We start from the raw sequence: 27,098 nt of genomic DNA on the forward strand, positions 1-27,098 counted from the left end.
AACTGTACCAGCTCTTGTTGTTTGTGCAGCTTTCGCCTTCTAAATGAATTAACTTTAAAATGGATAAGCATGAAATCCCAACAGGTATTCATCTTTCCCTCAAGATAAATAAAAACTCTACTTATCCCCTAAACTTTCCACTGGTAGGGCTGACAAACAAAACCATGAATGCCTTAGAGGAGACACCGTTCAAAAATGTCTCACCTGTTTCTATGAAGGCAGGGTGGATAGGAAACACAGCTGATCAAGCTTGGGCAGGACCCAGTGTTGTTATAGAGGCCAGGGACTTAATTAACCACGCAACTAGCTGTTACAAGTGTATCCTAAGTGAGTGGGCATTATGATAGATTGACACTTCCAAACCCAGTCAAACCCTCACTGAATCGCCCACAGGGACTATCCTACAAGTACGAACAGTCACTCCAGACTGAAGATCCATTACTTGATGGTAATACAATTACTTTCAATTCTATTTTGGTCTTAAGCATCTAAACAGGTGAAGATGGGTGGGAACAGGTGAGTAGGTGGACAAAGCCTTTAGTCTGAGTGGAGTTTCCATGTCATGTGAGTGAATGTGCGAGCATGTGCGCAATGAAGAATACACCCCCAGGCTGAAAGGCTAGGATGACAGACGAGGTGGGGGTGGACAAAATTACTTCTGCATTAAGCCTTTGTGATTCCGAGCGTGCAACACCACCTGGGTGTGCTACGATTCAGTAGCCAGCCACTTAAAACGACACACCTGGTGGGAAAAGCTATTCAACATGTATGTCAAAAAAGTCAAGTGTCTCAATTAAGTTATTACAATTTTTTTCTCTGTGTTATTCGCTGTTGCTTAGCGATCTGTCAAACTGAAAATGATTCAGAAATGCAGCTGAGGCAGTCGAAGGTGATTAAACTGGTTAAATAGGACTGTACTTGTGTAGTTCATGTAGTTACACGTATTTTATTAACAGACATAAAAACCAAGAGTTACTGCAGCATTCCAAGTATGTAGAGACTAAGGAAACCACACAACCAATATCAGATTGTTATATTAGATAACCAATATAATAGATTGCAGGATATTAATTTCAAGATCTTTTTAGTGCTAACGATCACCACCTAGGACTTACTGTTCTTATGGGACATACAGTCGACTCTCTGCCAGAAAAACTAAGTACACCTCATGATTCGACCAGTCAGTCGACACATCGATCATTGGTTGAGGACTGTGATATCAGCATAGTGCCATGAACATTTACACTTCATTCGCTGCAGTCTTTTCCTAAATGTAATGCGTGGCTGCTCAAAAAAAGTTATAGAAATCACAGATTCAATGATGGAATAGGAATCGAAGAAGCAGAAACGGGGAGAAAAAAAAATCAGTAGTGAAGATTTTTCCGCCGTTTTATGCAGAACCCATGTTTTCCAACTGCTGCAGCAATTTCCCCCTGTGCCATCTGGGAATCCCAGCACTCGCCCTCTTCGATTTTTGATGTAAAAATGCCAGTGGAGACCAACCTGCTCACAGACCTGTGCCTGAAGCCTAGCCACAAGCTGAAATGCATTTTTGGTCCCCACCGCCATACACAAGGACAGCCACAGCAAGCATACAGTTTTGGGGGCTACCTGGAGGTAAATACCCACTGCAGAAGTCCTACACACAAGGTTTTTCCTATATATTGGACAAATGTGTCGCCCACCAAAGACGTTTTGGCCTTCCCTCAAAGGAAAATTACCAGGACTGTGATTTTAAACAAGTTCAACAACTGGGGATGAATTTGCTCTGAGCTAATACAGACAATTTGCGGGCCAATCGCCCCTACGTGCTTAGTCAATCCGCCAAAGGCCTATTTTGAGTCAGGAAAAACCCTGACATACCTTCCATGAGTTTTTCTGTATGCAGAAAATCTGAAGTGATTTAATAGCCAGCCAGCAGTTGGTAATGCAACATCCCATCTTCTTCTTGTTTTTTATTTCTTGCAGTCTTCTCCATATTGCTTTGCTGTGTGATCGATGCCTAGTAGTGGCTCCAAATATTTCCTCTTTTGTTCTGCAGAGTCAGCATCAAGATATTTGCTTTGCTTTTTAAAGTTACTATTTTACATACATGGAAATGTTAACTAATATTTAGACTTTAAGGCTATTTTTTGTTGTTTCATTGATATGTTCACCATCCCAGTCGTAGTATTTCCAACTTGTGTTTGTTGTTGTTTTTGTTGTCCAAGTTCCTCTTGGGCTGAAACATAAAGCCAACACCAAAATCTGCAGTTCCTTTAAAAGCCACCTGAGGCTGGCTACAAAAAACGACTCCAATTTGAAAATGTCCAACTTTACATCACTAAAACTTACGCTAACAGTCTGGTATGATGAATGGTTTTCGCCCTCTGTTGATTGTCTCTACCGTCATAACAAAATTAATAAAGAGATTTTTATTTCCTTTTTTTGTCTCATGTAAATATGGTCACTTCTAGGTCCAAAAGAAAAACTAACAAGGCAGCAGCCAAGATGCTAACACTGAAGGTGTAAAATGTAGAGTCCACAAACCAAATGGGTGACAGTGACCATTTTTATATAAAGTCTATGTCCAGACACAAAAATGAGGGTAACAACTACAACAGTTATCACAACTGAAAATTTCTCATCTCTACCCTTCCAGGTACATTTACTTTGTTTCTTTCATTAATGCACTGTTGTGCACATGTACTATTAAGAAAAAATAAATAAATTATTCACTCTAACGCATGTTCCACAGCAATCAAAACTCCGCAAAACTCCACCAGCACAAGATCTGGATTTTACCATCTCTACTAGTGTTTTTAAATTTGATTAGATTTTTAAATGCAGAGTCTGACACTTGGTGCAATTTTCTACTTCACCAATTAAAGTGTACATTTTCTCTGTCTTCACCAAATAAAAAAATAAAAAAATAAAAAAATCTGCTTTTAAGGGATCAACAAACAGGATTTCAGACATCACAAATACAGTGGATACCAATTATGGTCCAACATCATCTTTTGTGCCCAGCAATTACCTTTTTAAGTTATTCTTATATTCTGGAAATTCATATTGTTGCACAAAAAACATATTTTTGTATGCTTTAATACTCATTATTAAATAATGTCTGCTTATAGTTTGACAATACTGTTAAGCGCTAACTGTAACTGCCTGCAGAAATGTGTGTGTAATGTGTGTTTGTCAACATTTTAACAGCACAGGATGTGCCTGAGCAGCAAAAAATATTAAGATTAAAAGCAAATTTAGTCTGTAGTGCTATTTGTTCTGCTTAACATCTATTAGTTTTTATACTTTTGAGTGATTTGCAATCAACAGAGAAACAGTAACTGCAGATTGTTCGCCGTATTAAAGGCTGAACAGTTTCTTCCCCCTTTTCACAAAGGAAATCTCCACAGTAACCGGTGCCAAAGCCTCATTTGTTTAGTCTTTGTAATACCGTGTTGATTAATTGTTCATGGATAGCTTTCAACATTAGCCTCCACCTTAACCTGCTGCAGTTCATGCCTGGACAGCTGCTTCTCCTTTGGGAGAGGAGGAAAGAGTTTCGGTGTGATGAGCACTCAGTCACACCTCTTTTTGCTTCTTGCTGCTGAGTAATGGAAGGAGGAGAGAGACAAGCGGGCAGAAAAAGAGAGATGTAGCCTTGAGCGAAGCATGCCTCACTGAGACAGCTGACAGCCTCCCTCTCCCTTTCTTTTTTCTTGCTATCTCACTCCTATAATTCTAAGCGGTGAGAATGGTAATGTTGGTGTGCAAGGCTATGTTTTGTTGAGTTGCTGCCTGGGAAACAGATGTAACACCCAGACATTGGTCTTGCCAGCTTCCTGTCACAGCTAACAGGGAAACTTAAGTAGAAGGTGAAAATGAAATTAGGAGACTGCTTCTTTATCATGTGAATCAAATCTGAAGACCAAATTTTAACCCGATTAAACACAGCATCTGCATTTTTAAAACAGCCCTGATACTGTCACACCTGTGTGACCACATTGTGTGACCTCAGTATTTGTCAAAATAGAAAGCAACGCAGATGACAGACCCACAAACCAGCACACTTCTGCCATGTTTTTACTTGAGTGGTTTTATGTAGGCTGTCAGAGCAAAACAGCAAATACACAGTCAACAAAAGTGATTCATGACTCCCTGAGTGTGAGAATAGAAGTCTGCAGATGACAGGATTGGTAAGCCTAACAATACTGCAATATTCCACATCTGTCAGTGACATTTAAAGTACGATTTGATTTTTCGCTTCAAACTGCTCACTCATCCAAGTGACTTTTTTTCCCCCACTGACAACGCTACGTCCAGATGAACATAATCAACTCTTTGGGATTCCTTTACCTTAATGATTGAGCATGCATCAAGACTCTTCAAAGAAGAGCTCTATCGGGTAAAACACTTCAATCACCAAAGCAATGCTCTGTGATGTTGTTAACTGCTCCAAAAAGTTAAAACAGCCCTGATACTGATGCTGTCACACAGTTTGATCACCTGCTGAAACATCCTTACTACTTCTTTGGGTCTTCGCTGCATTCATGTATTTTATTCTTTTCATTCTGTACATTTTTTTTCCTGGATTTGTTTGCTTTTCTTTTTATTGCATATGCGCTAACTTCTGGACATCACGATGGTACAGCGTTTAGTATTGTCACCTATATGAATGTATGGTGACCAGATGATCGGGTCTCCCCAGAAAGTGACATATAACTCCCATTGCACCCTCTTGGACTGCAGGTAGCAATGGAAGTTCTGCAACCGAATGCTAACCGAAGCATGCTGCAGGCAGAGAACTCATTCATGTGCCACTACACCGAGGCTGGAGAACTGAACCAAGAGTGCTGTCCCTTTCTGCTGGTGAAGATAAGGTGAGCCAGCTTGTGACACGAAGTAACAGGTCACTAAAGTATTATATTAATGTACTAATTTATTTAAGAACGCATATATGCATGGACATGTGTGCATGAAAGCCCTGCTTGCATTACTTCAATAAATTTAGTTGGAAACAGTGTAATATGATAAAAGGCTAAAAGCTTAGGTTAGCTTAGACTTAATTACGGTGGCACATATACAAGGGGCAATTACAATAAATACATATAAATCATTTGGAATCAGCTAAATTGTTATTTTAAAACATCATTATCATCAATATCTAAGCATCTCCATTTCTCATTGTTTCACCTTCTTTTTTGTGCCCTCTTACTCTTTTCTTCTGTTCATGATCCTTCTTAAAATAAATCCTTGCCATTTGTGTGCTTAAAAACTAAAAAAATATGGACATAGAAAGTTGACTGATCCAGGCCAAAAGTGGCACCCTGGTTTGGAAAATATATGAGCTGGCCTTGTCCTTGGAACAGAGGCTGTGATTCCCTGCTCTAATTCATCTCTCACTTGGGTTGGATGGCCTCCAGTAGCTAAATCTGACTTGTCCATCAGTCACTTTTTTAATGCATGAAGTATCCCAGATGAAAACTACTGCCATTATGCTGCAGCTGGTCACAGCCACTCTGTCATTGCTGCTTTTTAATGGGCTTCCAGCCAACAGATTATGAGTACTGAATGCAGCCACTGATACTGAACACAGTTAAAAGATACTCTGTCTTCTTCATGTCATGACTCTGTTTACATTACAAGCACAACACACCACTTTGCCTAGGAATAAATTACCTGAACAAAATTACTACAACGTACTACAACCTATTCATTAGAAAGCACTGCAAACATGCCCAAACAACGCTTAGAACAGGTTTCCCGCTCAATCTGAAAAAATATCTTGTTTGCATATTTGCAGAAAAACATCTCATAAACGTTCCTTTAGGACAAACTTTTTTTCTTTTTTTTCAAACTGTCTTTAGAAGTTCAAATACTCACTTGGCACCGACTATATGCAAAATCTAAACACAACCTATAATTATCACAAAACTGACAACAAGCGAGCTGAAGAAAGGTGAACATTTACCGTCAGAAGACAAGATGATATTTGCCTGGGTGCATGCAGAATGCCTAAAGGCAACATGCCCACCTGCAGTAACACCCAAGACAGTGAGAGAGTACGCATGAAACCTGAACACAAACCACAAGTTATTTCATGAAACAAGACAGGAAAACAATAGGCACACGCAGTGATTTGACAGTTCAATCAGTCATCCCTGAGAATATTCAGCTGAAACCTTTGCAAGCAAAGACCCACATTGTTGCCCTTCACTGACACCTCATCGCTCACTGGCCACGCGGAGCTTTTCGTCGCCTTTTAATACACTCCATTTATTATCACCATTACCACTGCTGGGAAGATGTTGCCCAAATTAACTCGGGGCTCCAGTGCCAACAGGTATTGCCACCAGTACTGATTTATTTGGACAAAGTCGTAAAAAGTTAACAATTTCACAGGATGGTTGCCACTGCCAGAAAACCCCCCCAAAAAACCTCAACATTACTCGTGGGTAAGAAATAAATAGCGCCCGAGAGAGGATGCCCTGAAAGATGGCAACACATATAGGTTTAGAATAATAAATTCTTAGTGCTAACACTTCATGTTGCCAGACTGCTGCTGTATGTTTGAAACAAGAGCGCAATTCAGAGCAATGAGGAAGGTGTTTTATAACAGGATGAGGATCCAAGTCAACACTATTGTCCAAAGAGTACACCTTGAAAAAGTTTTCAAGGTCTAAGCCAAACTGTATTCCCCAAGAATATTTCAAGTAAAATAGATTTACTAACATAAATGCATATATAGGAAACATTTGCACTTGAAATCTGCGAATGGCATAGGCTGCCCTCTAGGTACGTTTTATATTTTTCAAAAAGGTTGTCAGTAAGTATAGAAGCATTACTGCAAAGCAATACTTGCAAATGCAAACATTCAAACACATTTTCTCGCTTATGAGTTTAGTTCAGCTAAACTTCATTACTTTCAGATGAGTGAGAAATTTAAAAAAAAAAACAACGTAAATTGCCCAGGCCATGTGACAAGGCACAAGACACCTCCACAATCTTTAGTGGAATTTGGTATGTCTCTGGAGCTCTACTACCGGGATTATCACCACTGGTCCAAAAGATATCTCCTGATCTGGTGCTTTGATGATGTGATGGAAAGCACTGTTTAAAACATCAGTGCAGAACAAAGCACAGGTGTTTAAGTGGGTTTAAGATGTGATGACTACAAAAGCCACCGCAGGATGGAAATATCCCCATCTAAAGGACACAAGGGGTCATTGAATGGTTTGATTGATGTGAAAATGACGTGAACTGTACAGCATTTCGATCAAGCGAGATATGCTATGTATGTTTTGTCACATCTTTTCATTAAATAAACTATTGATTTTAAAATCCTTCTCCTCATGCGTAATGTTCTGAATTATCAGTCCTAAAGACGTTATAGTATTATATTGCCCCGATAGAGCACTTCACTCTCAGACTGCAGGCTTACATTTGGTTCCTAACATATCCAAAACTACAACAGGCCCTTCAAGCTGTCGCATCAGCTCCTACTTTGGATTCAGGAGACAGAGACTACCACTTATTTTAAGGTAAAGCTCTAAACTTTCCATTTTGATAAAGGTCTTTCATTAGAACATGAACCATTCCTTAGTTATGCTGCTATAGGCTCAAGCTACTGGAGAATTTCCCATGATGCACCTTCTGCATATATCTCATTTCATCCCATATGTTTATATACCACATGCTATCAGATTTGATCAGAGTTTGAGTTTTTTTCTTCTCTCTCTCCCTTTGTCTTCGCTTTCCCTTACTATCCAACTAACCGCAGCATATGGCTGTGCCTGCCTGAAAATGGATCTGCTGGTGGTCCTTTCCTGTTAAAGCGAAATCCTCTTTCCCATCGCTGCCATTTTTTTTTGCTCACAGTGAATTGTTTGGTTGTTCGAGTTTTCTCTGTAGCACTACAGTGTTCTTACCTTACATTATATAAAGGGCTTTGAGACGACCGTTGTGAATATGGTGATGACTGGCCCGCCACAACATTAAAATAACCTACATAATAATGCACACATCCCTCTTTGTGCCACAAAACAGACTCTTCAGGACACTGATGTGGGATTTCTGCAGTGTTCTGTAAAGTCTCGAACCAGGACTTTAACATGTGGTGGGGTGGGATACTGATCTGGCTTGCTGGCACTTCCTGCAGGTTCATGATCAGATAAAGACTTGGAGAGCTTTCGAGGCCAGGTCAACACATTGGGTTCTTGGATATAGCACTGCCTTGTAAAACAACAAATGAAGAACGACCTTTTGAAAGAAGGATCCCATCCCGCTAGAAGAGTTTCATAGATTCAGAAAATCAGTGCCACACTGAAGCTGTTCTGGCAACACTTGACGGACCAACGCCTTACTAAGACATCTTTTTGTTGGCTTTTCCTTCCATTTGACACCTATCTCTAACTCATAATCATCTCCAACATCCTTTGGGTCAGCTATAAATCCAGCTGGGTTATCTTGTGTGAAGAGGCTTCAATCTGCCCAGCCTGGATTAAGTTATTCATAGTTTCCTCTTTTCTCACGCTGATCAGTTCAAAGAATGGGAGGCGATCATGATGGTGCCATCATCAGGTTGCAACCACAACAACTTGATGGGAAAGTTGTGAACTTTCATCCAGGAGCAGTGTCATGGTGGCGATTCATGACTATTGTTCCCAGAGGAAGGAAGGAAGGAAGCAGGCAACCTTTGAGGGGCGTTGGTATTACAGCTGGCTCTGGCAAGTGGAAAAGGTAAAACAAGGAATGGAGCAGCGATGGAGGACAGTGACTCACATTCACATACACTTTGCAGCGTGGCAGACGAGGAGATGCTCCTGTGAGGATACTGCAGTATGTCGACAAGTTTGTTTGCTTTTGAAAAACTTTTGTGCACTACTACAGCGCCAAAAAAAGTCAGCTTGAATATTTTCCCAATTTCTACATCTCGGGGAGTGGTGGAGGGAGATATGGGCTGTGAGGGAGTGACAGTACACTTGGGAAAACTGATAACTGTAGACTCAGGTGCTGTCCACTTACTTGTCGGCCCGCTCATCCGCAGCTGAGGGGATTAAGCTGGTGGGCACAGTGACTGCTGTGACAACAGGAGGCAGGGGATTGGAGGCTCATGTTCGCACTGAGCCGCACGTACGCAGTGGAAAGCCAGCCAAATGCCTCCTCTCAAGAAAAAACAGCAGAGCAGAAGCATGGTGGTGAGCAAAAAACATCATTCATGTAGAGTATTAAACATGTGTTTGCCTAAGACACCTGCTGCTGACAGTCAAGAGAAAGGTAGAAAAAAATAAATCTCCCAATGTATGTGTGAGAACTTGAGATCACTTTCAAAGGTACATTTAATTTACCAATGTAAAACAGGAACCCTGAACCCTGAAGCTAAACAATCAATCAAGCCTTTTCTCAACAGCGGTAAAGGCCCGATTTACCAGAAGAGCCGGTGCTTGAAACAGCTGTTTTCATTTGTTAATGTCAGGTAATCCAATCACTTTCACACCTCCATTAACCCACAGGGAAAAGAAACTAAAAGGTTCATGCTGAATGTTTGTCTCATAATACGATTTAGTCGTGACAGAAGACCATCACTAAACAAAGTTATGAGAATTAAGAATGAATCAAGTAAATATTATATTATTTGAGAGAAGAACAGAAAATGTAGAAACTTACTACCTTTCACAGTAAATCAGAAATCTGATGTGTATATAAAATATTATTAATATTATTAATAATAATTATCTGGTACTGGAGGCAACACTTTTCTATTTTATTGTTCCCATATTAACTTTACTTGAACAGGTTGAACAGATATATTTGGCAACTATTTTTAGCATTTTTTTTTTCCAATTTTATTTCTCATGCTAAAAGAAAAATACCCTCTGCAATCAGTTTACTAGCAAGCAATCCCTTTATTTTAAAAGCTCCCTGATAACCAGCTAGTTCTGTGGGTTATAGATGACCGACATTATTCACGTCACCTGCCAGTGGTTTAAAATATAGGTTTAAATAGGGAGTACTTTCAGTCAAGGCCTTAAGGGAAAACTGTAAACTCTACAAGTTTTCATTACATTATTTATCAAAAGGGTTACACTGTATATGTTGCACCCTGCGTATACAGTATAAACATCAGATATATGCTTACTGATAAAGACAAATGCCATGTCTCTATGATGAAAACATCTTTAGTCAAACAGTAAAGCGGACAAATTCCCCAAACAACAGTGAATGAAATTTGTTACATTTAAAAGTACATGTAACCATGTAAAGCCAAAAAATTATCATGTGTTTGAGTCATAGTTTTACCAGTACATACTTTGTTTTGTTTTGTCTTTGCATTTTATTGAAAGCCTAGATATCTTTTGTATAAAAGCTAAAGCTATCCATCAGGTAAATGATCCTTAAAGATGTACATAACCTCAACTGAAAAGGTAACATCTGCTGAACTAAGGCACATCATTTGCTTCCCAAAGAAGAACTGAAGGTTTTTTGACATCTGGATGGTAAGAAGGATAATGGAAGAAAAAGCCGAGGACAGGTGGTAACATTATCGGCCATTCTAGTCCTTGAGATATCAGTTAATATCGCCTCGTTTGCAAGTGCGCTGCACGCCCCATCGCAAAAATACAGAAAGAGGGTTGTCACAACATCAGCACACCTGAGTGACTGGCATTTTCACACATCTGTTCTTGTTTATTAGAACATGTTTCTAAGTTGCAGCTTTGTTAGTGAAAGCTCTGTCAGTTTAAGACAGTTGTCATCATAGTAAGGACGAGGCTCACTTGCAAAAAACCCTTTGTGGGTTGCAATGTCCATATTCAATAAAAAAAACTGCCAATGATACATTTCTCTTTTTTCAGATGTTAAAATGTATGTCGTGCTACTGGTCTGTTTTAATTCCCAGAAACTGATAAGATTATTAACACTATAAATGTCATGATTCATATTTTTTTAAAGTACTCTTTCTGTAATTTGAAATAATCTAAATAATAACTGAACTTGATTGCCAATACGTAACTATTAAAGCCAACTGTTGAGTTAAATTAGGGCAATCTCCTTAGATTTTGTTTTTTGTACTTTTTCAATAATTTTTCTCAGGGTGCAAATAAAACAGATTCTAAGAAACCAATCATGTCAACATTTTCAAATCTGGTGTTTTTTTTTACCTTTGAGCATCGTGATTTATACTATAGGTAAATAGCTCACATACCAAGAATATGATTGTATTGTTTTTAATTGTAAGAGTGAGTGAGTCAGGAGGGTTTTTAAGCTTTGTAAGCATATTTCCTATGTACTTACTCAACTTGTACCTTCTGTATTGCACACGTAATTCTATTTTATAGCTTATTTAATCTTGCACATACATTTCCAGAGTCTATAGATGTAAACCGGTTGCTAAATCAAGTGCATGAAATCTTTTCTATTTTGAGATCAATGCTTTTGTAACCAACTAAAAAGCTAAAGTCTGTCTCCTTAAGCACCTCTGTCCCACTTCCAAAGTTGTTATTTTCAGAAAGTTCCATAATCTGTAAACTTCCCATTCTTGACAGAAACACGTGCTCATTGGCAATATCACCATTGATTTCAAAGTTTTAGGACTGGGGATCATCACTGATAATTAGAGCTTGGTCCCTGGCTACAACTTCAATCTACAGAGGTTTGAGAGACTGGCAGCCATCTTCAGCAACTAACCACATTTTACCCTTGCAGCCACTGGCTCCCAAAGGGTTTCCAACTGGTCTCTGGGCCTGTGTGACTGAAGCTTTAGCATCTATTAGCAGGTTTGAGTGCTACACCCATAGTTTATAGACATAGCTAGCAAACGTTAGCTAATAAATTAGCACTACAACTTCTAGTTCAAACATGGTAACTTACAGGTACCAAAAAAAAAAAAAAAGTTGGCAGCAGCCAAAAATGTCAGTGTCTATGATCTCCTGTGATACCGCAATGAATTCGTCTGTGTTTTATACATTCTGTGGTTTTGATCCTAAAAGGCTTAAAAAAAGAAACGTTTTTCATTCCTTGTAAGCAGAATTTTATGATCACACCGTGCATAAAAAGGCTTGTAGCAAAGAGAGGTCTTTGTTATATTTCCTAAACTGAAACAATTGCATCTGTTGAAAATATTCCAAGTTTACATTTTACTTAATGACAAAGCTATTTATTTTCGCCACATGAAGCTTTCCCTGAAACTCCTTAAAGCTAAATTCATGCCCACAAGGACAGCCATTAAACTATAAGTCACTTGATTTACTTCATTTTTTCCATTTAAAGAGAAGCATGAGTTGAGAGCATTTATTACCCTCAACAAATGGCCTTCAGATGAGTGATAAAAAAGTTTGAAAGGAACAAATATTGCATCAAAATAAAGATTATTCAAAACAGAAAGAAAGAGGCCAGAGCCAAAGCAGTAATCTCTTTTATACCAGCTACGTCAGAGCCATTTCAAGGACATGCAAGATGAATTATGCAAGTGTAATATTTGGTGAAAAGACATAAAATGGAAAGAGTAATAAAAGAGAGATAGCGAGAGAGAGCGAGAAACACGTGACTGCATCAAAGAGAGCAGGAGGTGTACATATTTGGCAAGGTAGGTATGAAGAGTGCTCTAGGATGAGATACCCACCTATTTAAACAGGAGTGGCCATCCCCCTACTGTAAAATAAACAGTTCACAAAGGCAAAGACAAGTCACTACCATCGCCATTGTGTTCCGTGCATTCTGCAGCTTTGCACTTCTCATCAAAAGCATACCAGGCAGAAAACTCATTTATCTTGCAGCAGTCTTTTCTATCATCCTGCCCCACCACCCATCCACCCACTAAGGATGACCATCCTCCAGAACAGTGATTATCCATACTTGCTAAATAGTTAACATGTAAAAACTATTCCACTGTTTTCACTAAATGTTGGTGAGGTGTTGATGCCTAATTCATCTATGGCAACGTAACGATAGATCCGCAAGTCTTTAGAAACCACAGACACTGGAAATGTCTGTTGCATAGCCACATGTACAAAAAAGAAAAGAAAATCCATGCACTTTAAAATTTACCTCAAAGCTTTGGGCTGCACTTAAAATCTACATGACTATAATAAAACTGGAATAAACAGGAGGAGAAACAAAGCAGGCAAGAGTAGAGGAGAGATGGGAGAAGTAAAGGAGACTAGGATGAGAAACTACGAAAAGAAAGGAGGACATGGAACAAGGAAAGAGGATACACAGGGCAGGAAAGAGGAGATAAAAGTAAAGGCAAGGAAAGGAGACAAGGATAGAGGGAGTACGTGGTACAGTAGGTGAAAAATGAGTGGATAGGGAGAGGACAGGAGACATGTATGGAGGAGATAAGAGAAGGAACAACAAGGAGACAGGAAAGGAGTTGATGGTAGAGGAGAAAAAATGAGGACAGATGACAGGAGGAGAGATAAAAAGGAGAGTGGAAAAACATGAAAAGAGGAGATGGACAAGAGTAAAAGCAGAATAACTGACTACAGCAGAATAAAGAAGAAGGGTAGAGAAGAGAAAAGCAGGTCCAAAGACAGCTGGAAAAGTTGAGGCACACTGAGACTGGTTAAAACCACACAATGAAGTGAATTAGAAGTCAAAACCAACAAAGAGATTAAGTGAGACCACCTTGTGGCTGACATAATTTTGAAGCATAATCCTGTTACGCAAAGAGTTCCAACAATCAAGACAAAACTCTGCACTTCTCCGACGAGCTTTTCATTTCCTCTGTCACACTTTCCTTTTCTCTCTCTTGCTTGCTTCCCCCTTAAACCAAATCTTTCACTGTCTTCACTGTGTACACAAAATCCTTGTATGTGTCAGAACCTGACAGCATTATCAGTCCGAGTATTAGCGCTCACCTAAACCTTCGCAATGGTGATCACATAATGGATTTTAAAGGTACAGTTCATCCCAAAAATTAGACCATTCCAGTTAAAAATAATTCACAAATTCACGTAGGAGCTAGTTTCCTTTCTGTGCTTCAAAAAGATCCCGGGTTTGAAACCACCAGCTGGGGCCTTTATGTGTAGAGCTTCCACATTGTTTGTGTGCCTGTATGTGTCGTCTGTGGGCCCTCCGGCTTACTCCCACAGTTCAAAGACTTCCATGTTTGGGTTACTGGTGAGTCTAATGGTTATCTGTCTCTCTGTGTTAGCCATGCAGCAGACTGGCCAGACCAGAGTGTATCCTACGTCTAACTCATGACAGCTGGAACAGGCTAAAACCCTCCTGCAACCTTGAATTGGATAAGAAGAAGAAGGTGGCTGGCTGGATGGAGAGATACAGCCAAAAGAAGAATGCAGCTAGCTAATATTACAGGGGCCTGCCACAGTAAGGCAAGTCTTCATGGATGAAAGGGCTCTTTCTTTTCGGGAAGCCATATTTAAGATCCTGTGTTTGTGTCTTTTGTATAATTCTTGTGTTAGGGAGAGAGAAAGATGAGAAGAATTATGGATATTCTAAATCTTGAGCAAGCAGGAAACCACAATGATGAAGAAGGAAAAAAGCACACAATGGAAACAATAGCTGGAGGCGACACTTTCAGTTGTTTTACCATTCCATTCCACTTTACTACAAAAAAGTTCTTTATTATTACGATGACAGTCTTGTTTTTTGCCTTGGCCCAAGCTAAACTGAAGGACCAAACACCCAACATAAATATGGATACCAGAAGTTACTTATCCAGGTCTACTCAGACCTCCCTGGCCCAACCTGCAGCTCTGTCAGACCAGAGACATAATCTCCCCAGCATGTCTTGGGTGTTCCAAGAATCTCTTCCCAGGATATATCCAAAAAACCTCAACTAGCTCCTTTCGCTGTACAGAAGTGGCTACTCAACTCTGAGCTTCTCACCAGCGTATTTCTGCTTCTTGTATCTGTGATCCTTTACCTTCACACTTGGCTTTCTCTTTACCACAAAAGACCGATAAAGAGACTGCAGGGACGCAAATATAGTCCTGAAAAAAAAAAAATCCTAAACATGGCCATACTTTTAAGTGCCTACTGTCACCAAGTAGGGGTACAGTCAGCTGCCTGGTGAAAGCTGTAGGTAATGGAGCGACAGCCACGTCACATACTGTGACACTGCCCTTTGTGGCAGTAGACTGTGAAAATGTATAAACATGCAATTCTTTGCTTTGACTTTATAGGTTACACAAAACTGTGTCACAGTTGGTGGATACAGTTTAGTAGAGATAAAATAACTGCTGCTTAAAATTACTCCAGTCATGATTTCTAAAAAGAGCTCTTTGAGCACCACCAGTCAAGTGTAATTAAGATGCATTATATTCAAGAAAAGGTAGAAATCAATGCAGCTCATATCTCCAAAACCGGGCAAGACACGCCAAAAATAATATAGAAGGGAAAAACAGCACTCCATACTCCAGGAATCTACATACATCTGACTTTTGTTTGAAATGTTCCTTTAAGGCTAATGTCTGTTTCTTCATGAAAGAGACAAAGAAAGGGAGAAAAGAATAAAGAAAAAAAATTATTGCCGGACTGCCGAGCAGCCCACACTGCCAGGCCAGGCCAGCCCAGCTGTGAAAACCTCCAACCACATGAGAAAAAGTAAAAGATTCCTTAGAGTCCCATTCCTCCACTTATTGAATTTTTACAACCTGGTTTGCTGCCAGGCACTTGGCTCCAAAAACACTTTTTGTGCCATTGCCACTCTGCGGTCCAGAAAAACAGAAAAGAGAGACAATGAGCAAGACGGCTGGCTGAATCATCCTCCTCACCCACACACTGGCCTTCATCTCCCCTGTGCCAATGACAGACCTACCTGTAGCCCTGTGGCTACTTGCTGAAGCAGAACAAAGGTGTTATAGACCTCCACTGTAAACAGGTGGGAATAAAGATCTGTGATACCTCTGATGACACAGTTGAGCCAACAATGAGTTCCATTCAAGCCGCCACCACGAACTGCTGAATCACAATCAGATTGTATATAAGAGTAGCCACATTAACGTCACCCTCTTTGCAGCCAGAAGTTACCGTATCTGAGAGGGTGTGGAGTACCAAGTTATCGGATAACGTTAGCACGGTTGGTTATAAAGATGCATAACAAACTTTACGGCTGAAACACACACATACACGTACCTGGCTAACAAAATAAAACAATTTCACTTTACCAATCTGAGGCATTAACTACCCTACCTCACCTTACCTTAAAACCTTACCAAGAATCTAATTTAAGATCAACATAATCCAGACTAATAAATTAGCTCCCATATATCAGACTGTCAACATGCTTTGTAATGCTTTAAACATATTCTTTTTAACAATTAAGTCTTCATAGTGTAATACTCAGTTTTGTTTGTTTGTCTGTCTGTTTGTTAGCAGTCTAGCGTTCAGAGTCGTCAAGATATCATTTTCAATCACTTCTGTGTGATGGTTGGTATGAAAAACAGCTCAACCTGATTTAATCTTGGTGAAAATCAGTCACGTCAAATACCATTGTTAACCAAATATCATTACCTGCAATGTTTTATGGATTACCTTCAAACTTCAAAACAATATACTAGGCCTTGGGGGACATGAGTATGTAGGCTGGCTAAGCATTTGACCTTGACCTTCATTGTTAGTGCCCGAGGTCAAAGTCGACCTTGAAAAAAATGTAAAGAAACCATATCGGGTAATCCATGGAGAGAGCTGTACAACACATTTTAATTTTTCAATACCTCGCCCTATGAACAGGCTGACATCAGTAATAGAAAAAAACCTCATAAAACATCAAAGTTTTAGAATAGCCTTCGTGTTTTTGTTTTGTTTTTTAAGCTTTAACGTCTAAAAGGTATAAAACCTAAAACTGATTATATCAGACAGTGAATAACTGGGCGATCTGCACCGAGGCCCAGGGTAAGATAAAGTTGGACTTTTGAATAATGAATGATGCAAAGCTAGAATAAAAACACAGAGCTAAAAATTAGCATAATAGATCAACTTCAGGCAGCAATAGATGGCTTGTTTCAGATGGTGGATGAATTGAGTAGCTGTGTGTAAGATAAATAAGGGCTACGTTTAAACGGTAAGTCATTCAAAGCTGGGGTGGTTGAATCCAAGAATTAAAAAGAATGGAGTCTGAACTTTAAGCAGCCTTAATTTTTTTTGTGACTGTAAACCTGAGTGAAAATGTGAACACCAAATGTTTTATGAGTGTTGTATGAGTGGTGGATTTTTTTTTTTGTTAGACCGCTAACACAGTACTATTATGTCTGCTTATTATGATGGCAGTTAAATGATTACCATGTGGAAAGCGTTCTGCCACATCCAGCAACCTAATGGAAGTTTGGTAGATCCTGTTCAGATTCATGTGCAGATAAAAAGTTGGTGTACTGCCCTGCTTGCGTGCTTAAGCTCTGAGGGTACAAATGGCAAACTGTTGCATCACCCCAGACTCTGATGCAGCAGAAAGGCAGAGAAAGCACAGCAGACACGACTCCTTTACTGTAAGTCGGCTGTTTATCTTGTTAATGAAAGTGATGTGTGCAGGACTCAAAGGAAAATTCCTGAGCGGATGTCATGAAGCAATCTGCAAAACCCCTCCAAAGGTAACCCAAATCCCGTCACGGCAAGATCATACAACGGCTGAGACAAAATAATTCAAACTGAAGTGGTTGTGTCTGGAGCTTTCCCTGAACTTTAGAGAGCATTAAGCACAGCTGTCAACAAAGAGGGATTTGGTAAAGAACAGGCAGTTGAAGGATCTTGTAAGAGTACAGAACAAACATGGTGGAATGTCAACAACCGCACTGAAGAGCAAGCTGCAGAAAAGCCACACTATAATCTGTCCCATTCAAAAGACATATGTTCAAAAAACCACATGCGACGTGTTTGTTTTCACATACTGTACATCTCCCAAAAGAAGGAACATAAACAACAGGCAAATACTTCAACCACTTATACACTAGTACACCACACCATTATACTTCTGAAAACAGTGTCAATATGTAAATAAACATCATCTCCTAAATCGTTTAATGTACTCATTTAATGAAGAGATTCACTTTCAGAATGCAAGAAAATCTAATGTTTTGTAGCCTTGTTGCTTCTTTTCCAGCTGCTACAACAATAATTCACTTATGTGCAATGTGCTATGCAATTTTTTCCATGTATTAGACACTGTTTACTCCCAGTGTTGGAATGAATACTAATGTGCCTTCCTCAGTTCTCCCAGTTGCGTCCAACCAGCAATATATTTATTTTTCTTTTTGCAGAGGACTGACAGCAGAACACAAACAGTGTTGTGGCTTCAGATAACATTTTTCCAGTGAAAAGACTCAAAAAGGAGCGGCTTAATGCTAATTGCTGGATGTTTGCCTATTTGCTGATGTTAGCAGGTAAGCTAACAATAGCTAGAGTCGGACAGGCACCAAACCTGGGACTACTAACACAAACTTGGTGTCTCTATGATTTGGTTGTAAGTTGCCCTTAAACCCCCCCCCCAAACCACCCTAATCTAACCGGTGCACAAAATTTGATGACTGTAACATTTGTTTGTTAAATTATCTACAGTTAGGTCCGTATATATTTGGACACTGACACAAGTTTTGTTTCTTTACCTGTGTACTGAAACAGTAAACAGGTAAAATAAAATAAAAAACATCATCTGTAAAACATGACAGAGGCGGTGTGATGGCTTAGGTCACAGGTGTCGAACTCCAGGCCTCGAGGGCCGGTGTCCTGCAGGTTTTAAATATCACCCTCGGTCAACACACCTGAATCAAAATTAGCTCATTACCAGGCCTCTGGAGAACTTCAAGAAATGTTGAGGAGGTCATTTAGCCATTTAAATCAGCTGTGTTGGATCAAGGACACATCTAAAATCTGCAGGACACCGGCCCTTGAGGCCTAGAGTTCAACACCCCTGGCTTAGGTGCATGGCTGCCAGTAGCAGTGGGACACTAGTGTTTATTGATGATGTGACACAGGACAGAAGCAGATGAATGGTGTTCAGAGACATACTGTCTGCTCAAATCCAGCTAAATGCAGTCAAATTTATAAGGCGTTTCATAATACAGATGGACAATGACCCAAAACATACAGCCAAAGCAATTTTATTAGAGCCATATTCTTGAATGAAAAGTCCCACAAGCAAACTGCAACTGAAAGCTGCTGCAGTAAAGGCCTGGCAGAGCAATAAAAAGGAGGAAACCCCGCATCTGGTGCAGTGAATTGAGTTCAAGACTTCAAACTGTCATTGCCAGCAAAGGGTTTTCAACCAAGTATAATAAATGAACATTTTATTTTCAGTTATTTAATTTTTCCAAATACTTCTGAGCCCATGAAATGAAAGGATGGTGTTAAAAATGCTTTAATTCCTCACATTTTTATGCAATCCCTTTGTTCAACCAACTGAATTAAAGCTAAAGGTCTGTACTTCAACTGCATCTGAGATGTTTCATTTAAAATTCACTGTGGTAATGTAAAAAAACAAAATGAGAAAAATGTTGCCAAATATTTATGGACCTAACTCTAACTCTGCTTGAACATTGTGTTTAAAAGCACAATATCAAACCCTAAACCTCTACCCCTGACCTGTACACAAAATCTGAATGAATTTGAAGAAACATTCAAGAAAGATGTTGATACAAAGAAACATCCCTTTGTATCAACATAAAAAGGGCCAGGTCTATTTTCTGTCAATAGAATCTGCATTAAGCCACATTGCAAACATCCACAGCACAGAGAATCAGGTAAATTTTCATGATTTTAAGTCACATGCTGACCTATATGCTCTACTCCTGCTGTCATTTGAGGGTCAAAACACAACCGAAAAAACGTGACACCACAGGCACACTGAAGTCTTCTGAGGTAACAGGACAAATGCATTTAACATATGTTTTAACATAAGCTATCCTAGGATCATAAAGGGGATTTTGTAATTATCGTCACCCCTTATAAAATTAATGAACCCCTGAAATGAACAAATATTTTACTAAATTTTTTCAACTAATTGATTTTAGGTCTGCTGGTTAATGTTTCTTCTTCACTATGTCTCACAAACACATAAAAAAATGCAGGGCAGCCATCCCGTAATGGCCTCTTCTGACACTGTTCATCCCATAATTAATGCCTTTGCTCTTCAACTGTGATATAAAAACAGAATTACACAGAAATTAAGTTGAAAAAAGAGGTTTTACAAAATCTTCACTAACATTAAACATCAGAGCTGAGAGTCGGAGAAGCAGCACACGAGTTTCTTCACCTTCTCGATGTGGCTTGAGTGACTGATCAGTAATATTTAGAAGGCAGCCCAAGCAAATTAATTAACACTTACGATAACCTTCTTCCACTAATATATAACCAAAAGCACTGAACTCCCAATGTTTCCGAACATCCCTTTTAATCAAGCAAAGAAGGAAAAAAAAGAACCTGCTCTTACCGTGCCGCTCACCCTGACGTCATAAAGTCGTCCCCAGTCGTCCTCGTGGCTGTCAACCATCATCATACTATCATCCTCCTCCAGGAACCACTCAGCTTGCAGGTCGACCTTCACCTCCTCCCCCATAGAGTGCATCCCCACAGCGGGGAACAGCCCCTCTGCCGACACAGGAACCTCTACTGAACCCACCTGGAGAGAAAGCATGTAAAAAAAAGTCCTGAATAAACAACCCTGCGTGCCCATTTGAAATGAGCATGTTATTATTTAAAACAAAAATACCTACCTCTTTCCCGTTTTTGGTGAAAAAGACTGTTGTGATACCTGCTTCTATATTTTCCGAGTGTATTCCACAGCCAATGCGGTCACCACGAGCACATTTCGGGCCAAACTGCTGCCCTACCGGGTTGCCATTATACAACCTAAATGGAAAGAGGAGATAAAAATCCTTTTAAGAAAAATCCAAGCTTCTTTGAACTACAACAGCATACTTTGTAATCTTGTACAGCTTTCACTACGCAAACCTTGTGTTGCCACAGCTGTCGCACTCTACCACAAAACGAGTAAAAGAATGCAAAATTATTTCAAATATTCAGTAAACGCAGCCAGACAAGACGAAACGTTCCATTATCTCACATGAAAGGAAATTAAAAATATGTAAACACAATTACTTTGAAGCGCATAATTACAGCTCACTTTGGCCTGATAATTGGCCACACATCTGTCTGGTGCTGAAATTTGGTATCATCAAGTGAAATTAGATGCTGACAAATGAATCGGTTCCTGAGGCAGAATGTACTGCTTTGAAATGTAAGTCACGTGTATAAATCCAACACACAGTATTCAAAGCACGAAGCAAGCAAAAATGGAAGGCAAAATATTTAACTGGTCATGCTCCCTCATCACAAGAACCTGCTGCTTATTTACTTGTTCATGAAACAAAACGAAAAAATACTCTGAAAAAGTAACCTTCAACTACTTCTATTAAATTTCCTTTTTGCTATTATTAAAATAGTCACACAAAACAAAATATCAACAAACCAAGAAATGAGGAAAAGAGCAAGTTAACACTACTGAACCAATATATAAATGCGGCAGCCAAACCATGCAAGAAACCACTGCTGCCCTGTAGCGTATAGGCAACTTCAGTTTGACTTACTTGCCGTTGTCAGCATGATAAGCTACAGAGTATGGCAGCCAGCCCGGCTGGTGGTCCAGCCTGTAGAATTTAGGCACAAGGCCCACAGCAATGGTCCCTCTCACTCCCGTGTCCACTATGGTCACCTACACAAAGACACACGCATTATATTGAAAACACACTACAGTGGCATCAGTTAGAGTTCATTTAAGCCACAGTGCCAATAAAGCCTAAAACATCAATAAAAGTCATTGTCTAATGCCAGAAGCAAGGGTAAGGGTATAATATTCAGATATAAAATCCGCAGCCTGAACTAACTGTATCCAGGTCATTTACAATCACATTAAATTAATTCAGTGCGACCACGTCTGTTGGTGGTCTGCGGTGTCTGTTGGCAGAGGTCTTTGGCTATGCAGAGCAAAGAACTATTAGTACGAAACCAATGCAGATGGTGTGTGCACGCTGTCCTCCAAACGACAAAACACATAAACCGACAGCGATTACACTATATACAAGTAACTTGCTGTGTTGCATCAGGATTTTATATTCCATATACTCTCAAAAAACTACAAAGGTACTTTCATCTGCTCCCTTATTTCTCAAGGGGTCAGCACCGTGGATGGACCACATGTTTGATTTGGCACAGATTTTACGCCGGATGCCCTTTCTGACGCAACCCTCCCATTTAGCCAGCCTTGGGACTGGCACTAGGGACCAGCTACGTTTGTGTCTCGAACCGGGGATTTAGCAAGAATAACTAGCTTGAAGTAATTGTTTCCTGTATGACTTTATCAGTCTCTCACATCTTTGTTAAGGAATTTTGTCCTACACTTCTTTAAAATGTTACTTCAGTTCATTGAGGTTTGTGGGCATCCATTTATGCAGAGCTATCTTAAGGTCCCACCACAGCATTTCAATCGTGTTGAGGTCTGGACTTGGAGCCACTGCAAAAGCTTGGCTCTTCACTTTTCAGTTTATCGCAGATTTGCTGATGTGCTTGGAATCATCACCCATCATCCAATCATGACCCAACTTTGCAAACGTAAGCCATGCTGCCATGATCTTTTTAGATAGAAGAGGCTTTCTCCTGGCAATCCTTCCAAACAAACCATACTTGTTCAGTCTTTTTCAGTCACAAGCTTCAACACTTAACGTTGTTTACACCATAACAGCCGTAGCCAGCTGCTTTTCGTTTCCCCCACAATGGCCGTGGAGATTTTCTACTGCTTCTGCTGTTTGTGTATAAAACACTTCTGTACACACTATATCTCAACATTTCTGAATATCAACACTTCACAAAAATTCAGGTCAATTGCGATATTTTATGGGGTTTTTTGTTTTTTGTTTTTTTTACACCCAATTCACCTCAAATGCTCTGGCTGGCATTCATCAGTAGCAAATGCATCCTGCAGTTTACCTGAACTTTTCTCTCGGTAAACATTTTTATGTTTTTGCCAATGTTAGCCACTGTTAACTGGTGTTACTGAAGCTATCTTTGAATTCTTTCGATCTAACATTGTCAGGCTCAAGCATAGCAAATAAACTCTATTTCGAAATGAGAATGTAATGAAGCTGTTTATCAAAATAGTGTGATGTTTAAACACTCGATCCTAACATTAGCTAGCATAATGTTAGCCAGCTATAACAACAACAGCTATGTCTGTTATATAGCTTATATATATTCTATGTAGCAGCTATCCAGAGACGAGAGAGTCGCATGTCTGTTCTGCTGACGGTATTAGTAATTACATAAGCATATTTATGTGCAGTTTTTTACGTTAGATCCTGCCTTGAGCTCAGAAGATGAGGCTTGTGATAAAAGAGGAAGAGGATAGGTGAAGATGAGGGAAGAAATAACAGGAGGAGGAAAAAAATGATGAAAATATAAATGTACAAATCTTAAATGGTTATATATAGTTTTTAAAAAACTGATATAACTGATAACTGATACATTCTCTTTTTGTTCAGGAATCTGGAACATTAGAATACATTTGTATTTGGGTATAAAGGGATAACACGCTAACTGGGGTCAGTAGAATCTGCTATAGCTTTTGGGGTTTTTGCACGTTCTCTGAGCATTGCACAGTCTGACGTTGGGGAGAATTTGCTGGGACTTTTAATCCTGGAAAGACTGTGGTTTTGTTTAACACACACCTGAATGTTCAAACCTGCAAAGTGCAAAAAAACCCTGCTTTTTTCCAACTGGTGTTGAAACAGTAAAGGTATACTTAGTTTTTCACAGAACTCGATGCAGTCTTGTAAAGAAAAATAATAAATAAAATTTTCTTTTCATATGACTACAACAACTTGCTCATATTGCCCAGCACTAGTCAAAGGTTATGCAATCCTAATCCTGTACAGGAAAATGGCCCCATCCGGTTTAAATCTGTATCGGCTCTGTTATTTTATTGGCGAACTCTCCAAGTTATTTCTCACCTCTCTAAATTTCCTTCATCCCACCTGTCTCTCTAAGTATATCAACATGTGAAACCAAACTTCTTGGGTTTCCCTTACTAAAGATTTCTGGTCTGATTCCTTTCCAATCTGGCACTTGAGAGATTATAGTGTAGATCCCTGGTTTGTTAAAAAGTACATTCTTGGCCGAGGCACAATACCACTTCTGCACTGTTGAAATATCATTTGTGTCTGTATGATATAAATAAAAGTTACAAAAACATGTGTGACGACTAAGATTAGGAAAGAGCAGGAATGCGCACATGATGTTCCGTTAAGTTATGATAGTTTTGACTTTTTCAAATAAATCTATTAAAACAAGTGGAATGCTGCAGATGTTCAGTCTGGGCTGAAGGAAGCGATGATGATGAGGAGTGGAGAGCGAGCAGCGGTACTGACAACGAAGCTGAAATGGATTCTTTGTGAAAGCTGAAAGAAGGGGAAACACGAGGATAGCGGTGACGCAGACGTGCACAGAACGCCGACCTTTATCAGAATAATTTCTTCCAAATTTTGAAATATCTGGGGAACTGACAGCATGTGCGTCACAGAGTGGAGAATAATGTAGCGCAAACCTCTGGGTAATGACCAAAGTAAAATCCACTAAATGTCAAAGAAATCCATCAGCCTCCGAATGTGATTCTTGTTTCAGTATAAACGTTATTATCGTGAAGATTTTCCTTGCAGGGGAGAGGAGAGAGGTCATATGTGAGTTTGACATCGGATTTAAGAGAAATGTCAACTCTGGCACATATCAGGAACACCTCACAGCTATAAGAAATAATGTCAAAGCATGCTGCCAGCCTGCATAGAGTCTCAGTGGAGGAATATTTTAACATAAATCTGAAATGGTGCTTCTCATGTCAAGAAGAAAAGATCTGAAAAGAAAACTAGAAGAAGTGAATCATTTGAAGAAGAGTATGGTATTGCTGGAGGGTCCTGTCTTAGTATATTTGAAGCCCAGCAGAAAGAGACTGGTTCAGAAGATATCAAGCCCCGTTCAAAACGATTCGCTCGTAATGCATCGCTTTGTGGCTGATGTTTGGTTGCTAGTGGACATTCCAGGCTCCCTATTGCGTCAGTAACCCTGTAACATATGTACCACCCCCCTCACATGCCAATCAGCGGTATCCTACTCGTGAATCGGTCGCTGCATCAATCCCTCACCTAAAAGCTGATTTTAAGGTTCACTCGGGGCTCGTAAATCCAGTTTTTTCACCTCACTACAGGTCATTGAGATTCTTTGACATTTCATGGTCTCTGGTCACCACATGTATTCAAACAGGACCAGCAACTTCAGACCAGCAAATTCTTGGAACGGCCTCAAGGTGACTACCAGCTCAGTAGTTCCCTGAAGAACTACAGTCCCTCAAGGGTGATTTTTTTTGTCTAACTTACCCTTGTGGATGCTGGATTTAGGAGTATAGATACGTGTGAGTATTAATGTTAAATCTAATCTACTAATAAAATATGTTTTATTATTAAAGATTAAGATTCCCAGTATATATATGTAGTGATGAAAATTTGCTTTTTGCGGGTTGGTAGGGGAAAACATTGGACACTGCCTAACTGGCTTCAACAGTGCTGTGTGCGGTAGCGAAAAGGATGTTCAGACTATAATCTGTGGTGACTGTGTCCACCCCAGGCTACCCCTTGGCTCCGCCCGTGTCCGTAAGGATAACAACTATCAGAAGGGACTGACGCATCAGCTTTGCTATATAAATGTATAATAACCTCTCCTGCTGCTAGTCTGAATGCCTTCCTGTCTGCTGAAAAACACTGGTGTGGTAGACTAATCTCTGCGCTTACAGATAACCACCTAACCGACACCCCATCCCTCATTCCAAAGCAGCTGGGACATTTTTGAGGTAGTGGTTTTGCACTGGTGAACTGAGACTGTAGGGGGGCACCGAGAATTTAATATGAAGTTGAGAAAATTGTCAGCAACTGGATTCCAGGGGATAAAATGGCTGGATGGAAAAGCAATCGCGGGCACAACCAAGGATGGTGGTATGTGGACTATCATATAATGAATAACGGTCCACTGATTTTATATTGGTCATCCACTTCTGCTGGACTTAAACATTACAAAGAGGAAGCAAGAGAACAAACAAATCCTGGAACTCGGAATACAATAAAACAATGCTGACATGCAGCATCATTATCAATGTGCCTTACCTCAAAGTAGCAATTTCCCTTTGATAAAGGCCGGCCAGCCACATAGCATCCCACTTCTTCAGAGTTCCCTTGGTAACTAAAGAGGAGAAATTACAGGTTAACAATGGGTGATTTCTAGTAATTGCTGTATGCACAGTCAGAAAGAATACATCTCATCTCACACAAAGTCCTCTTGATTTTGATCAATAGGCACACACGGACACATGCAACAGATGTTAGAAATAAGATCGACATTAAAATGCTAATTATAACAAAAGCAGATTTATATAATTCAAATAAACCACACCCGTGTAATGATTGCAATTGTTTCTGCCCTTTGTGGACTTTCTTTTGAGACTGTTGTCTGCTGCGTGTTTGATCAGGGGAGCAGATCACTGCTGCTTTATTTCCTTTGCCATTCTATTTTGAAAATTAATAAATAAATATATCCATGATGAAATGTCTCTGCACACAGCTATACATTTGTGCAGACTCAAATCAGTTCTCTTTGGAAATAAGAAGAATTTGTTGAGAACAAAAATGTTAAGCTATGCAAATAAATTAGACATGTCGCTATTCCTGGCTCAAATAGCACACATAAGCACAATGGGGCCACATATACAGTAGTTAAGGCAAGGAGTGAGCTTCCAGACATGGTGCATTATCCTGCTGGAAGCCGCCATAAGATGATAGATGGGTACGCTGTGATCAGAAAGGGATGTACATGGTGAGCAACAATACTCAGATAGGCTGTGACTTTGAAATGATGCTCAATTAGTGCTAAGGGGGAAAAAAGTGTGCCAGGAAAATATCCTCCACACCATTACAGCACCACCACCACCAGCCTCAACTGTTGATACAAGGCAGGATGGATCCATGCTTTCCTTGTTGCTTACCCAAAATTCTGATCCTACTATTCAAATGCTTCAGCAGAAATAGAGACTGATCAGACCAGGAACGTTTTTTCCAATCTTCTACTGTCCAATT

General features: G+C 39.7%; 1 protein-coding gene across 3 annotated transcripts in view; it reads right to left on the bottom strand.

The window, feature by feature from the left end:
• The window catches only part of spryd3 (SPRY domain containing 3), a 72,001-nt gene that overhangs the window by 40,908 nt on the left and 3,995 nt on the right, over nt 1–27,098 (bottom strand). For all 3 annotated transcript variants that reach the window (XM_005477892.3, XM_003457059.4, XM_025901774.1), the window contains exons 3-6: nt 26,133–26,208; nt 21,522–21,646; nt 20,649–20,784; nt 20,366–20,554 (exon numbers count right to left, since the gene is read on the bottom strand). In XM_005477892.3, coding sequence (XP_005477949.1) covers nt 20,366–20,554; nt 20,649–20,784; nt 21,522–21,646; nt 26,133–26,208 — 526 coding nt within the window. The remainder of the gene's footprint in view (nt 1–20,365; nt 20,555–20,648; nt 20,785–21,521; nt 21,647–26,132; nt 26,209–27,098) is intronic.

This window comes from Oreochromis niloticus, linkage group LG20 (genome assembly GCF_001858045.2).
Source record: "Oreochromis niloticus isolate F11D_XX linkage group LG20, O_niloticus_UMD_NMBU, whole genome shotgun sequence".
Lineage (NCBI taxonomy): Eukaryota > Metazoa > Chordata > Actinopteri > Cichliformes > Cichlidae > Oreochromis > Oreochromis niloticus.